This window comes from Ranitomeya variabilis, chromosome 4, assembly GCF_051348905.1.
Source record: "Ranitomeya variabilis isolate aRanVar5 chromosome 4, aRanVar5.hap1, whole genome shotgun sequence".
In the NCBI taxonomy this organism is placed as follows: Eukaryota; Metazoa; Chordata; class Amphibia; order Anura; family Dendrobatidae; genus Ranitomeya; species Ranitomeya variabilis.
The window spans coordinates 436,548,155-436,562,905 of NC_135235.1; the positions used below are offsets into that span (position 1 = coordinate 436,548,155).

The following is a 14,751-nucleotide window of genomic DNA, read 5'->3' on the forward strand; positions in this document are numbered from 1 at the left end:
ATTTTTCGTGATCTAGCGTTGGGTGAGGGATTATCATTTGCGTGCTGAGCTGATGTTTTTAATGATAACATTTTGGTGCATATATGATCTTTTGATGGCCCGTTATTGCATTTTAATGCAATGTCGCGGCGACCAAAAAAAGTTATTCTGGTGTTTCAAATTTTTTCTCGCTGTGCCATTTAGCGATCAGGTTAATGCTTTTTTTTATTGATAGATTGATTGGGCAATTATGAACGCAGCGATACCAAATATGTGTATGTTTGTTTTTTTATTGTTTTATTTTGAATAGGGCGAAAGGGGGGGTGATTTAAACTTTCAGATATTTTTTATTTTTTTCATATTTTTTAAAACATTTTTTTTTACTTTTGCCATGCTTCAATAGCCTCCATGGGAGGCTGGAAGCTGGCACAACTCGATTGCCTCTGCTACATAGGAGCGAAGCTCAGATCGCTCCTATATAGTAGACATACTATGAGCGCCGACCTTCCGGATGGCCGGAAGCGCTAGTTAAATGCCACTGTCAGCATTTGACAGCAGCATTTAACTAGTTAATAGCGGCGGGTGAATCGCGATTCCACCCGCCGCTATTGCGGGCACATGTCAGCTGTTCAACAGCTGTCATGTCCCGACTTTGATGCGGGCTCACCGCCTGAGCACACACCAAAGCAGGGGATCTGACCTCGGACGTACTATCCTGTCCGAGGTCAGAAAGGGGTTAAAGCATGTGATGCTCATTCAAACATACCTGTGGCAAGTAACAGGTGTGGGCAATATGAAAATCACACCTGAACCAGATAAAAGGGGAGAAGTTGACTCAGTTGTTGTATTGTGTGTCTGTGTGAGCCATACTAAGCATGGAGAACAGAAAGAGGAGAAGCTAGCTGTCTGAGTACTTGAGAACTAAAATGGTTGAAAAACAATCTCAAGTAGGGTTGAGCGAAACGGATCGTTCATTTTCAAAAGTCGCCGACTTTTGGCAAAGTCGGGTTTCGTGAAACCCGACCCGACACCAGCGTGGGATCGGCCACGTGGTCAACGATCTTGGCGCCAAAGTCGCATTTTGTATGACGCCTTCCCCGCCATTTTTTTAGCCAATTAAGGAGTGTGGGCAGCGTGATGACATAGGTTCCGGCCTGGTTTCTGCGGCGTCATAGAGCCATATTACCGTTTGGGCTGCAGTGATTTCCGCAGTCAAATACAACATATGCTTTGCACGGAGGGGGGAGGGAGAGAGAGAGAGAGAGAGAGAGCTACAGCACTGTAGCTTATCTCCCTGGATGCAGACAGCACGGTGGTAAGGTCCAGGGGCCGCCGGAGAGGTGAGTATATATATATATATATATATATATATATATATATATATATATACACATATATATATTTATATATATATATATATATATCCATATACTCACCTCTCCGACGGCCCCTGGACCTTACCGCCATAACCGGGAGCCTCCGTTCCTAAGAATGAGCGCGTGAAGGACCTGCGATGACATCGCGGCTTGTGATTGGTCACGTGAGCGGTTACATGAGCGCTCACGCGACCAATCAGAAGCCGCGACGTCATCGAAGGCCCTTCACGCGCTCATTCTTAGGGACGGAGGCTGCCGGTTACAGCGGTTAGATCCAGGGGCCGCCGGAGAGGTGAGTATATCCATATTTTTTATTTTAATTCTTTATTTTACACATGAATATGGTTCCGATACCGATTCCCGATATCACAAAAGTATCGGAACTCGGTATCGGAATTCCGATACCGCAAGTATCGTCCGATACTTGCGGTATCGGAATGCTCAACACTACTCAGGATGCATCAGTGTCAGTGTGAACTATCCGTCAATATTAGAATGAAATTAAATGCTACGGCAGGAGACCCAGGTGGACCCCACTGCTGACACAGAGACACAAAAAGCTATACTGCAGTTTGCCAAAATGTACGACAGTAAGCCAAAATTCTACTGGGAAAATATCTTGTGGCCAGATGAGACCAAGATAGAGCTTTTTTTGTAAAGTACATAATTCAACTGTTTACCGGAAAAGGAAAGAAGCCTGCAAAGAAAAGAACACAGTACTTACAGACAAATATGGTGAAGGGTGAAAGATGTTTTGGGGTTGCTTTGCTGCTTCTGGCACTGGGTTCATTGACTGTGTGCAAGGCATCATGAAATATGAAGATTACCAAAGGATTTGGGTCGCAATGTAGTGCCCAGTGGCAGAAAGCTGGGTTTGCGTCCTAGGTCATGGGTCTTCCAGCAGAATAATGACCCAAACATACTGTACTTCAAGAAGCATCCAGAAATGGATGGCAACAAAGTGCTGCAGAGTTCTGAAGTGGTCAGCAATGAGACCGGCTCTAAATCCCATTGAACAGTGGAGAGAGAGATCTTAAAAATGCTTGTGAAGGTGCCCTTCCAATATGAGAGACCTGGAGCCATTTGCAAAAGACGAGTGGTCAAGAATTCCAATTGAGAGGTGTAAGAAGCTTGTTTATGGTTATAGGAAGCGACTGATTGCAGTTATTTATTCCAAAGGGTGTGCAACCAAATATTAAATTAAGGGTGCCAACAATTTTGACTAGCCCATTTTTGGGGTTTTGTGAGTTGTTCCAATACACACAAAGGAAATAAATGTGTGTATAACAATGCATGTGTAATTGCAATCATTTTCTGGGAGAAATACTTCATTTTCTGGAACAATTTCAAGGGTGCCAACACTTTCAGCCATAACTGTATGTGGCCCTGAAGATAATGCCCAATTAAGGACAATACCATCCAAAACCACTTTTATACTAAAATATATATAAAAAATACTTTCTAAAAACCCAAATAAAACAAAGCAGTACCCTACAGACAATATTGTAATCCAGAAAATATCAATATGCAAAACATACCAAAAGGTAAATCAATAAGTGAGTGTGTTTCCAGAGAGAGAAATATTAATATATAAGTTAGGATAGGTTAGGGTGTTGTGTGTCCTTAAAGGGAATCTGCCAACGGGTTTTTGCTATGTAACCTGAATACAGCATGAGGTAGGTACTGAGACACAGATTTCAAGGATGTGTTGCTTATTAGGCTGTGTTGTGTTGATTCAATACAATGAATGTTTTATCACTAGGAGATTATCACTGCCTAGACTACAGCTCACTTGAGCCCTGGTCCAACCCCACCCCTCCTCTGATAAGCAGCTCATGGTCAATAGACAATGTACACAGAAAGCTGTAGTGTGGGCAGGGTTGGCTTCCTGAGCTTACCTACATGTTACATCTAAAAACTCTGATTGTATCGCAACCGCTGCACCTACTAAACTAAGTGACACATCCCTGGAATTAGGGTCTTTTTTCCTACATTATGCTGCTCTTAGATGAGGTGGCAAAAATCTAATGGCAAGTGTCAGATTCCCTTTAAAATGATCCTTCATAAACACATACCTTGATCGCCAACAAGAAAAATATGTAGTGCCCCTGCTTATGAATTACTGACCCTGGGTATCTATGGTAAACCTCTCGAGACCTCAAAGGCCACATCAACATGATAGGTAAATAAATGTGTGAATTAATGTGAACCTAATACCTCATCCACATGACAAATAGATGTGGAAATACACAATACTCAAATAGAAAAAAAATGTAGGGTCACCTCAGTCAAACTCAGTCCTCAGTTATAAACCACATATGTATATACTGATGACTCCATTGAGTATGTATTAACATCTAATAACTACATACAGTCATAGAAAAAAGTTTAGCAAAAACATAGCTTTCAAATCTGCTGCATGTCAATTCTTTCTGCGTTTGTTTTTTCTCCCATTCTATTGAATGTCTAAAAAATGCAAAAATAAAATGCATAACAAAGAAGAAAAACTTGCGAAATGCATGCAATATTTTTCCTGCCAAGACCTACATTTTTTACGCAAAAAAAAAATTGCTGCAAAAATGCCCTGTGTGATCATTCCCTTATAAGCATTTCATACGTTTTTAAACTTTTATTGACAAATCATCAAGTTCATGCAAAGACTCAATACATACAGTGTTAAGAAGCTCAGGAGAGGGACAGAAGCGCACACAAAATAGGGCAATAATAGAAGCTGGCATGTTTAGGTGGGTTGCGTTGCGGGAATGAAGAGCCTTGGGATTCCAAAACTGTTTTTTATTAATAAATCCATTTTAGAATACCAAGGGTCTCTTCTTTCACGCAGCACAGCCCGCCTAAACATGACAGCTTCCATTTTTGCCAATATTTACAGTGTTGTCTCTTAAAGACTTAGCAAGAAGTACAGGGATTGGACTACAGAAAACTGGGGTGGTTATTTCTCTGATGAAGCCCCCTTTGGACTGTTTAGGACATCTGGATGAATGATTCTGCAGAGAAGAAAAAGCCAGAGGTACCATGAGTCCTGTGTCATGCCAACAGTAAAGCATCCTGAGACCAATCGTATGTGGTGTTGTTTTTCATCCATGAAGTCAGCTCACGCGCAATTTTTCCTAAGAACACAGCCATGACTAAAGAGTGGCATCTAAACATCCTTCAAGAACAACATCTCCCAATGAGCCGGGGCAATTTGCTTTTTCCAGCATGATAAAGCACTATGTCATAAGGCAATAGTGACTCAGAGAAAAAAAAATTGAAATGTTTGGTTTAGTAAGGTCCCAAATTTCAATCCAACTAAGAACCAGTGGTCAATCCTAAAAAAGCAGGTGCACAAACAAAAGCACAGAATTATGATTCATTTCAAGCACTGATTAGGTAATAATGGGTTGTCCTCAGTCAGGATTCGGCCCAGACGCTGATATCGAGCATGTCAAGCCAGATTGCAGAAGTTTGAAAAATAGGGGTCAACGCTGTGAATATCAAATTTTTACATAAACTTGATGTACTTGTCAATAAAAGTGTAAACAATCCTTAGAATTGTACTTCAGTAACCGGAGAAGCTTCTGACCAAAAGATCTAAAAACACTGAAGCAACGAAGTATGTGAAAACCAATAATTGTAATGGCATCAAAACTTTTGGCTATGGCTGAACATTCTGTCTTGTCCAGTGTTCCCCTTGCTGTCTGGGGTTCATCATGAAGGTCCAAATGGCCAGAAATGGAGTTCAATAGATAGTGTGTGCAATAAACCAATCAAACAAGGACAAAGTGAATAGCTTGGCACAAATAATATTAGGTGTAATAGGACAGGGGCCGCTGTTATTTGGGCACTGCATTGTACTGTTATGGGAATATATTGGAATATTGCCGCAGTTGTACTTAATTTTGTGCCTCTTCGTTTGATCATTGGTTTGGTTTTTTTTCTACATATCCACGACCCTGCTGTAATTAATAACATGTGACCAGGTACAGACTGGGGCTGAAATTGAGCCCTGGCATTTGAAATCACACCGGCCCATGTTGTCCCTGTCCCAAAGCACCAGATGGGATATATTACTAATATTACCCTGGATGGAGGAAAGGAAGATTTTCTACAAGACGAATATTTCTAATGATACCCGTGGCCAGCGGTGTTAATTGACGAATTCAGCAGCTCCTTCACACATCTTAACAGTATGGGTATCTTGAAAACACTGATTCTGTTAACAACGTACCAGACAAGGCGGCCCACAACCAGACAGGCCCTTCTGGCATTTGCCAGAATTGCCAGATGGCTAGTCCGGCCCTGCATGTGACATAGATTACACTTACATCCAAGTTGTAGTTCTGTTAGGGACAAAGTCTTGTTGCTCTGAGGGTGATGACAGCTGTAATTACCGCTCTGGTGTTTCTTCGCTTCCACTAGTGTGAGATTACGACTTCCATTAGAATACGCACCATCGCTCTCGCCAATTTCCCTACCATTAAGCCTCCATTCTACAGATGGACAAGTAGTATGACAGTGCACTACTATCTCTTTTCCTATTTCCCCAAACTGACGAGTAATTGGAATTACCTCTGTGGAAAAAAAGAGATAAAATATTTAATTAATCCTCTTGATCAGAAATTAACGCATATATTTCTTAAAAGAAACAGCTGTTGGAAATATTATTTGTCCGCAAAATGAATTACTGTACTGACTTTGTTTCTTTTACGCACTTATATAGCGCCATTAATTCTACAGCGCTTTACCACCATCATCATCGCTGTCCCCGTTGGGGCTCACAATCTGCATTCCCTATCACTATGTCTTTGGGAGGAAACCCATGCAAACACAGGGAGAACATACCAACTCCTTACATATGTTCTTGGCGGGATTTGAACCCAGGACCCCAGAGCTACAAAGCAACAGTGCTAACCAGTTTTCAGCCTTACTCTAGTCACACCACAGGTGGTCTTATGTTTGGCAATATACAGTACATGTAGATATATGAGAAGAAACATTATAAAATCCTTTGGATGACAAACTTAGTAAGCCCATATCAAAACATGTTTTATAAGATGCAGCCATAAAGCTAAAGTAGAATCGATGCCGCTTGGGGAGCAGGAGTACTCATTGCCACATTATAGGGGTTGACAGGGTGCCCCTGAAGAAGGACCCCCAAAATGTAACATTTAATATCACCTCTCCAGTGACACATTAGTATATGCTCATGTCTTTGAAACCGTAGGAAGTGAAAGTTGCAAGTCACACAAGTTCTACTGACTTCCGGTTTGCATTAGTAGAAATGAGAAACAAACCTCAGAGACCAAACACAATGACATAGCAAAGACACGATTAGTCTGAACAATGAATTTTATGATTCACTGTTTGTCAAGCGATTGTACCAATACTTGGACACTGAATGAGTTAGTGTAAGATCCACAATAATGAATAAGACTATTGTTCAATTTATTACTGATTAAAAACAAATGCTGCTCAGAGCAAGGCTCTAGAAATTCTCTACTTTTCATTTTGGTTCATCCTATTCTGAGTAAAAGGCTCAAGGTTACCAGCATTTAAAAAAAAAAAAAAAAAAGCTACAATGCCTATGATATATTCCAATTTGCATTACAGTCTGTGAAAGGTTTTTCTAGTATGTCACAATGATGTATTAAGTGTGTTTTGTGTGAAACTGGAGACTTTAAGGAGGATCTGTCATGTGCCTAAAAAATTGGAGTTAAACACTTTGCAAAAATCCCCTGACTCTGCCGTTCTTTTCTGTTTTACTCTGCGATACTCTATTGCAGAGATATTCACATCTGTTGATTTTGGAGCGCAGCATGTGAAATCTCTGCTTCCAGACCAACTAGGCATTTCTTCAAAGTCTTCTCTAGAGGTGTGCGCTTTCACTCCTCCTTCTCAGACACTGCCAATTACAGCTTGGCAGTGTATAACACTGCTATATCAGCTGCCGAGCCGTGATTGGGAGCGAGGAGTAAAAGCACAAGGCCCCAGAGAAGACTCTGAAGAAACATCCAGTTGGTCTGCAAGCCAAGATTTCACATACCGTGCTTCTAAAGTAACAAATGTGAATATCTATGAAATGGGTTGACACTGTGCAAAATAAAAAAGCGGCAGAATCAGAGGATTAACTATTTTCTTTTTTAAGTGACCGGTCCTGTTTAACCAATTTCAAGAAAAGGTATGGGTAGAAAAGCTTTAGCTACTTTACAATTACCTAAACTAGAAACCAAGCTACTAAGAAACTAGCAAAACTGAACTATTAATTTACCTTTATTGTTTACAGACATCACTAAGACGTATCCTGCAAGCAAAGCTAAATCCTGTATACCCTATTTTTATGTAATGACAGTCTTAAGCAGTTCTCATTTCATTGTTAAAAAAAGCCATGTCCAAAATTGAGAAATAATGGTTACGTCAGTTATAAAGATGTCCACTAGGTGGCTCTGATAGCATTTTCTTTGGTTCATAATCCTTATTAAAGCAACAGGAGGGAAGGGCTGCAAAACCAAGCAGATTAAAAATAGAGTGAAAAGATCACATGGGAGGGTATTGCTGGAGGAGCAAAGAGGCTAGACTGGCTCATCTGGCCAAACAGCAATAATGATAAGATACAATGTCAGTTCTCATAATAATAAAGTACATGTAACAAAATAAACTAATATGGAAACAGCTCTATTACATTTCAGGAGATAAATGTAACACAATTTACTGTTCATTTGCAAAATAAAGTAAGTTTCAGAAATTCAAATTTTATACTATCTTTAAAATGTCTTTAGATGCCTAATGTCTTTACGAAATTGCTACTCCAGACTACACTCAATTCACACCGAAATGTCATCAACTGAATATCGGTTTCATACATGTAAATGGGACAGTTTCAGATAAAGGAGACAGTTGGAGAATTTTCTGCAACAAAGTCCGCAGCTTGTGAATTCACCCTAAAAGAGGTACACCAAGATACTTTTCAGGTGGACATCTCTCCTGCGTATGCTTTTCACTAAACCAAAAAGCTGTTGCCTTTAGTGTAAAGATTGGGTGCCATGAAATAATACTGTACACCATAGTGCGAAAGGGCATGTCCAGTTAAAACGTTATCTGTAAATGGGTTTATGAAAGCAAGATGTAAAACAAAGGTAAAAAGAGTCTCTGATTTCATGATACCCGCACCAATTCCAAGTCCTGGATTGACGCAGGAGAATGTTCCCTATGTTGCAACATCATCGGCACTTTGTGTGAAGGGGGCTGGCTTCTTATTTCAATAGCAAGGCCAGCTTCCTCCTGTTTCATGACCGATGTATAGAGAAAGCGGCTAACAGCTATTGAAAAGAGCCATTCCTCCAGCCTCCTACATGCAGCAACTTATTGTGACCATCGCAGATACAGTCATGGCCAAACGTGTTGGCACCCTTGAAATTGTTCCAGAAAATAAAGTATTTCTCCCAGAAATGTATTGCAATTACACATGTTTTTCTACGCAAGTTTATTTCTTTTGTGTATATTGGAACAATACAAAAAAAACCCGAGAAGAAAAAAATGGGAAATTGGACATAATTTCACACAAAACCCCAAAACAAAATTGTTGGCACCATCAACTTAATATTTGGTTGCAAACACTATGGAATAAATAACTGCTATCAATTGCTTCTTAGAACCATCAATGAGCTGCTTAAACCTATCAACTGGAATTTTGGACCACCTTTCTTTTGCAAACTGATCCAGGTCTCTCTTGTGTGAAGGGTGCTTTCTCCCAGCAACAATTTTAAGATCTTTCCACAGGTGTTCAATGGGATTTAGATCCAAACTCACTGCTGGCCACTTCAGATCTGGCCAGCGCTTTGTTTCCATCCATTTCTGGGTGCTTCTTGAAGTATGTCTTGGGTAATTGTCCTGCTGGAAGACCCATGACCTAGGACCCAAACCCAGCTTTCTGACACTGGGCACTACATTGCAACCCAACAATTGTTTATTAATCTTCATATTTCATGATGCCTTGCGCATAGTCAAGGCACCCAGTACCAGAAGCAGGAAAACAGCCCCAAAACATCTTTAAACCTCCTCCATATTTGACTGTACGTACTGTCTTTTTTTCTCACTGTTTTCAGTAAACAGTAGAATGATGTGCTTGGTCTCATCGGTCCACAATACTTTTTTTTTTTTTTTGTTTACCCGGGTACATTTTGTCAAACTTCAGTCTAGCTTTTTTATGTCTCTGTCAGCAGTGGGGTCCTCCTGGGTCTTCTGCCATAGCATTTCATTCCAATGTCGACAGATATCTTGCGCTGATACTGATACACCCTGAGCCTGCAGGACAGCTTGAATTTCTTTGGAACTTGATTGCGGCTGCTTATCCCCCATCCGGACTATCCTGCATTGCAAATGTTCATCAATATTTCTCTGCTATCTATTCCAGAGAGTTTAGCCTATACTGTGGGTTGAAAATGTTTTGATTATGTTCTCTCCCTCTACAAACCTACCTTTGCCCGACATTGCCATCTCTGTGTGCGGTTCCACCATTACTCCAAAGCAACATGCCCGCTGCCTTGGAGTCATCCTTGATTCCGAGCTTTCATTCACCCCCCACATCCGATCACTGGCTCGCTCTTCTTATCTGCATCTCAAAAACATTTCCAGAATTCGCCCTTTTCTTACTTTCGACTCTGCAAAAACTCTTACTGTCTCACTTATTCATTCTCGTCTGGACTATTGTAACTCTCTACTAATTGGCCTACCTTTTACCAGACTCTCCCCGCTCCAATCTGTCCTGAATGCTGCTGCCAGGATCATATTCCTCGCCAACCGTTACACCGATGCCTCTACCTTGTGCCAGTCATTACACTGGCTACCCATCCAATCCAGAATCCAGTACAAAACTACTACCCTCATCCACAAAGCACTCCATGGCTCAGCACCACCCTACATCTCCTCTCTGGTCTCAGTCTACCAACCTACCCGTGCCCTCCGCTCTGCTAATGACCTCAGGTTAGCATCCTCAATAATCAGAACCTCCCACTCCCGTCTCCAAGACTTTACACTTGCGGCGCCGATTCTTTGGAATGCACTACCTAGGTTAATACAATTAATCCCCAATCCCCACAGTTTTAAGCGTGCCCTAAAAACTCATTTGTTCAGATTGGCCTACCGCCTCAACGCATTAACCTAATTATCCCTGTGTGGCCTATTAATAAAAAAACAACAACATAATCACGTTCCTCCATCATGTTCTCATACACTTTATGCAGTTAATAGCCTCTGTGTCTGTACTGTTACATACTTAGGTAGTTAACTGGTTCATGCAGCTTTACATGAACACCCGAGCCTTACACTATGGCTGGTCCAAATAACTAAAGCAATTGTTACCATCCACCTCTCGTGTCTCCCCTTTTCCTCATAGATTGTAAGCTTGCGAGCAGGGCCCTCATTCCTACTGGTATCTGTTTTGAACTGTGATTTCTGTTATGCTGTAATGTCTATTGTCTGTATAAGTCCCCTCTATAAGTTGTAAAGCGCTGCGGAATATGTTGGCGCTATATAAATAAAATTATTATTATAAAATTATTATTATGTTGCTCACCATAGACAAAGGCACATAAAGATCTCTGGAGATAGATTTGTAACCTTGAGGTTGTTGATATTGTTCAACAATTTTGGTTCTTAAGTCCTCAGACAGTTCTCTTTGTTTCTGTTCTCCATGCTTAGTGTGGCACACACAGACATACAATGCAAAGACTGAGTCAACTTCCCCCCTTTTCACATGGCTTCAGGTGTGATTTTCATATTTCCCACACCTGTTACTTGCAACAGGTGAGCTTGCACAATTCTCACATGCTTGAAACAAAGTTGTTTACCCACAATTTTGGAGAGGTGCCAATAATTTTGTCTGGCCCATTTTGGGGGTTTTGTGTGACATTATGTCCAATTTGCATTTTTTCAGGGTTTTTTTGGTGTCGTTCGAATATATACAAATGAAATAAACATGTGTATAACAAAACATGTGTAAGTGAAATAATTTTCTGGGAGAAATTATTCAATTTCTGGAACAATTTCAAGGGTGCCAGCAGTTTCGGCCATGACTGTATTTCTCATACCTGGGCATCGTTGAAGTATTATACTCAGTTTTTTAACCACTGTAAACATGTTCACACAATATCTTTTCAGTTTGACAATGAATAAGAACCCTTGACACAAGTTGTAAGATTGCATACTGTATGTTGGCCAAAATAGTAATTAACGCCTTGTGATTTTGCGGAGATTAGAGTGTTTACACTTTGCATTTTAATTAAAAAATACTGGGCAGCTTGTGATCATGTGCAATCAGTAGGCTGATAGTATGGTGCAATACGCTAGCACCTCATAAAAGCACCAAGCATCCCTGCCCTAAGATAGTAGGTGTGTTCATTTGTTATTAGTATTTTATACATCTGCGGCCTCATAAAACTGTTACTAGTTTGCATTCTAATAGGAACAATTATGTCACATGCCATGAGAAACAGAACTCTTACTCACTGTGTAAACAGAAATGTGTTCAATTGGGCCTCTGCGCCACCAGTCAACATATGGTTCAAATAATTTCCAAGGAGAAGTTCCTTGGGCATTGGATTGCTGTTGACTAGCTCAGTGCTAACTAGATCCCAAAGGAAAGAAACGTAACTTGGATAGCACACTGATGGCATCTTAGTTGCATCCTTGTGCTGTCTATTTTTCACTAACTATTTTGTAGGAGAAGCTTGAGAAACCATTTTTGCATGCAAAGATACTGATGAAACACTCATGGTTAAAACCGACACAATTTAAACACCTTTAAAATCAGTGTCAAGTTCTGAATCAGGCCGAATGTACAGATTGATGGACACCTTGGAAATGGTCATCATTACATATTATGTTTCCATTTGTTTTTTTTAATATGTTTTATAAAGCAGCTAAAAAAACACAGAACTTCACTAAGCAAGAAACTAGTTAGAAACTATAGATTTGTAAGTTTAACCCACATTCTAACAACAAATTAGAGCTAAAAGAGCTAAAGCCAGTAATGAAGTAAGGCTTGCAAGGCAGACAAAAGCAGTAAAAAAGGATTTAGGGGTATGTCAAAAGCAAAAGAAAAGTCTAAGATGCTATAGGATTTTTACAGAATGAAAATGGTGTTCTCTAAGAAAGCAATTGTAACGTCAACTGATCTTCATGGTGCCATCGAAGGAATAAAAGAATCCACACTATCCATAAACAGAGAGATGGTGAGGGAACACTTAGCTAATTTAAATGAATTTAAATCTCCTGGTCCAGATGAATTACATTCTTAGGTGCTATCCAAGAAGTATAATTTCTCCTTGTGGAGATTGACATGCTAAGCATGCCGAGATGAGGAGACTTAAAGCCGCAATGCTCCTCTGGGAAATATGGAAATTGTCTCTTCAGAGAGGGGGAGGACTAGTACTCGAGTGCCACCTATTGGAAGGTAGCAATCCTATAAGTCAATGTTGACCCTTTAATGAGCCTTGTCACATGACTTAGGCTAAAAGCCAAACCAGAATCTCAATTTGCAGACACTGTGTTTCGTTGGTACTCCTTCTCCGCAAGGAGAAACGATACTTCTTGGATATCTGTCAGACGCCTCTCACTCAGCCAAACCAGATCTCGACTTTGCACTGACGACGGGCAGTACCCTGAAACACAGTGTCTGCAAATTGAGATTCTGGTTTGACTTTTATCCTAAGTCATGTGACAAGGCTCATTAAAGGGTTGACATTGACTTATAGGATTGCTACTTCCAACAGGTGGCACTCGAGTTCTAGTCCTTCCTCTCTGAAGAGACACTTTACATATTTCCCAGAGGAGCATTGTGGCTTTAGGTCTCCTCATCTCGACATGCTTAGCATGTCAATCTCCGCAAGTAAATACGATACTTCTTAGATATCGGTCAGACGCCTCTCACTCAGCCAAACCAGATCTCGACTTTGCACTGACGAGGGGCAGTACCTTGAAACAGTGTCTGCAAATTGAGATTCTGGTTTGGCTTTTATCCTAAGTCATGTGACAAGGCTCATTAAGGGTCAACATTGACGTTTAGGATTTCTACTTCCAATAGGTGGCAATAGAGTTCTAGTCCTCCTCCTCTCTGAAGAGACAATTTGCATTCTTAGGTGCTGAAAGAGTTGGCAGAAGAAATTGCAGAACAACTAGCCAGAATCGCTGAAAAATCCTGGAAAACAGGAGAGGTACTAGAAGACTGGAGAAGGGCAAAACATGTCCTTATCTTCAAAAAAGGAAAGAAGACAGAGCAAGGAAATTACAGGCCAGTGAGCCTTACTTCTATATCAGGAAAAATATTTGAACAAATTATTAAACAGCATGTATGTAAGTGCTTGGATAAGAATACAATAATTAACCAGAGCCAGCATGTGTTTGCAGCAAACAAGGTGCACCAGACTAATCTAATTTCCTTATATAATGGAATCACTGACTGGATGGATCAGGGAAATGCGGTAGAGTAGATATAGTATACCTCGACTTCAACAAAGCATTTGATAAAGTATCTCATACTATCCTTATTGAAAAAATGACCAAGTATTGGATTGACAAGGCTACAGTTAGGTGAATTTATAACTGGCTCAGTGATCGTACTCGAAGAGTGGTAATAAATGGTTGCACATCCAATTGAAAACGTGTTTCAAGTGGGGTATCACAAGGCTCTGCCCTGACCCTAGAGTTGTTCAATATTTTTTATAAATGATCTAGATAAGGGAGCAGAAGGTGAATTGATCAAATTTGCAGACATTGCAAAGCTAGGAGGGATAGCTAACACTAGAGAAGACAGAGAAAGGATTCAGAAGGATCTAGATATGCTTGAACAATGGGTAGCGACTAATAGAAGGATATTTAACAGGGAGAAATGCAAGATTCTACATCTGGACAAGAAAAACTAAAATTACATGTATAGAATGGGTGGAATAGAACTAAGCAACAGCACGTGTGAAAAAGACTTGGGTATACTAATAGATCACAGATAGCACATGAGTCAACAGTTTAAAGTAGCATCAAAAAAAGGCAAACATATTTCTAGGATGTATGAAGAGAAGCATAGAGTCTAAATCACGTGAAGTAATTATCCCCCCACTTCTCCTTGGTCAGACCTCATTCTGGAATACTGGTCCAGTTATGGGCACCACAATTTAAAAAAGACATTAAAAAACTGGAGCAGGTTCAGAGAAAAGCTACCAGGATAGTAAGCAGACTGCAAAGTATGTCCTACGAGGAACAGTTAAAAGATCTGGGAATGTTTAGCTTGTAAAAAGAAGGCTAAGAGGGGACTTAATAGCGGTCTACAAATATCTGAAGGGATGTCACAGTGTAGAGGGATCATCATTATTCTCATTTGCACATGGAAACAAGAGAAGCAATGGAA

The 14,751-nt window shown here is 40.4% G+C and overlaps 1 protein-coding gene across 1 annotated transcript in view; it reads right to left on the reverse strand.

The window, feature by feature from the left end:
• Positions 1-14,751, reverse strand: part of EBI3 (Epstein-Barr virus induced 3) — a 66,635-nt gene that overhangs the window by 18,777 nt on the left and 33,107 nt on the right. The window contains exon 2 of the mRNA XM_077251432.1: positions 5,681-5,926. Coding sequence (XP_077107547.1) covers positions 5,681-5,926 — 246 coding nt within the window. The remainder of the gene's footprint in view (positions 1-5,680; positions 5,927-14,751) is intronic.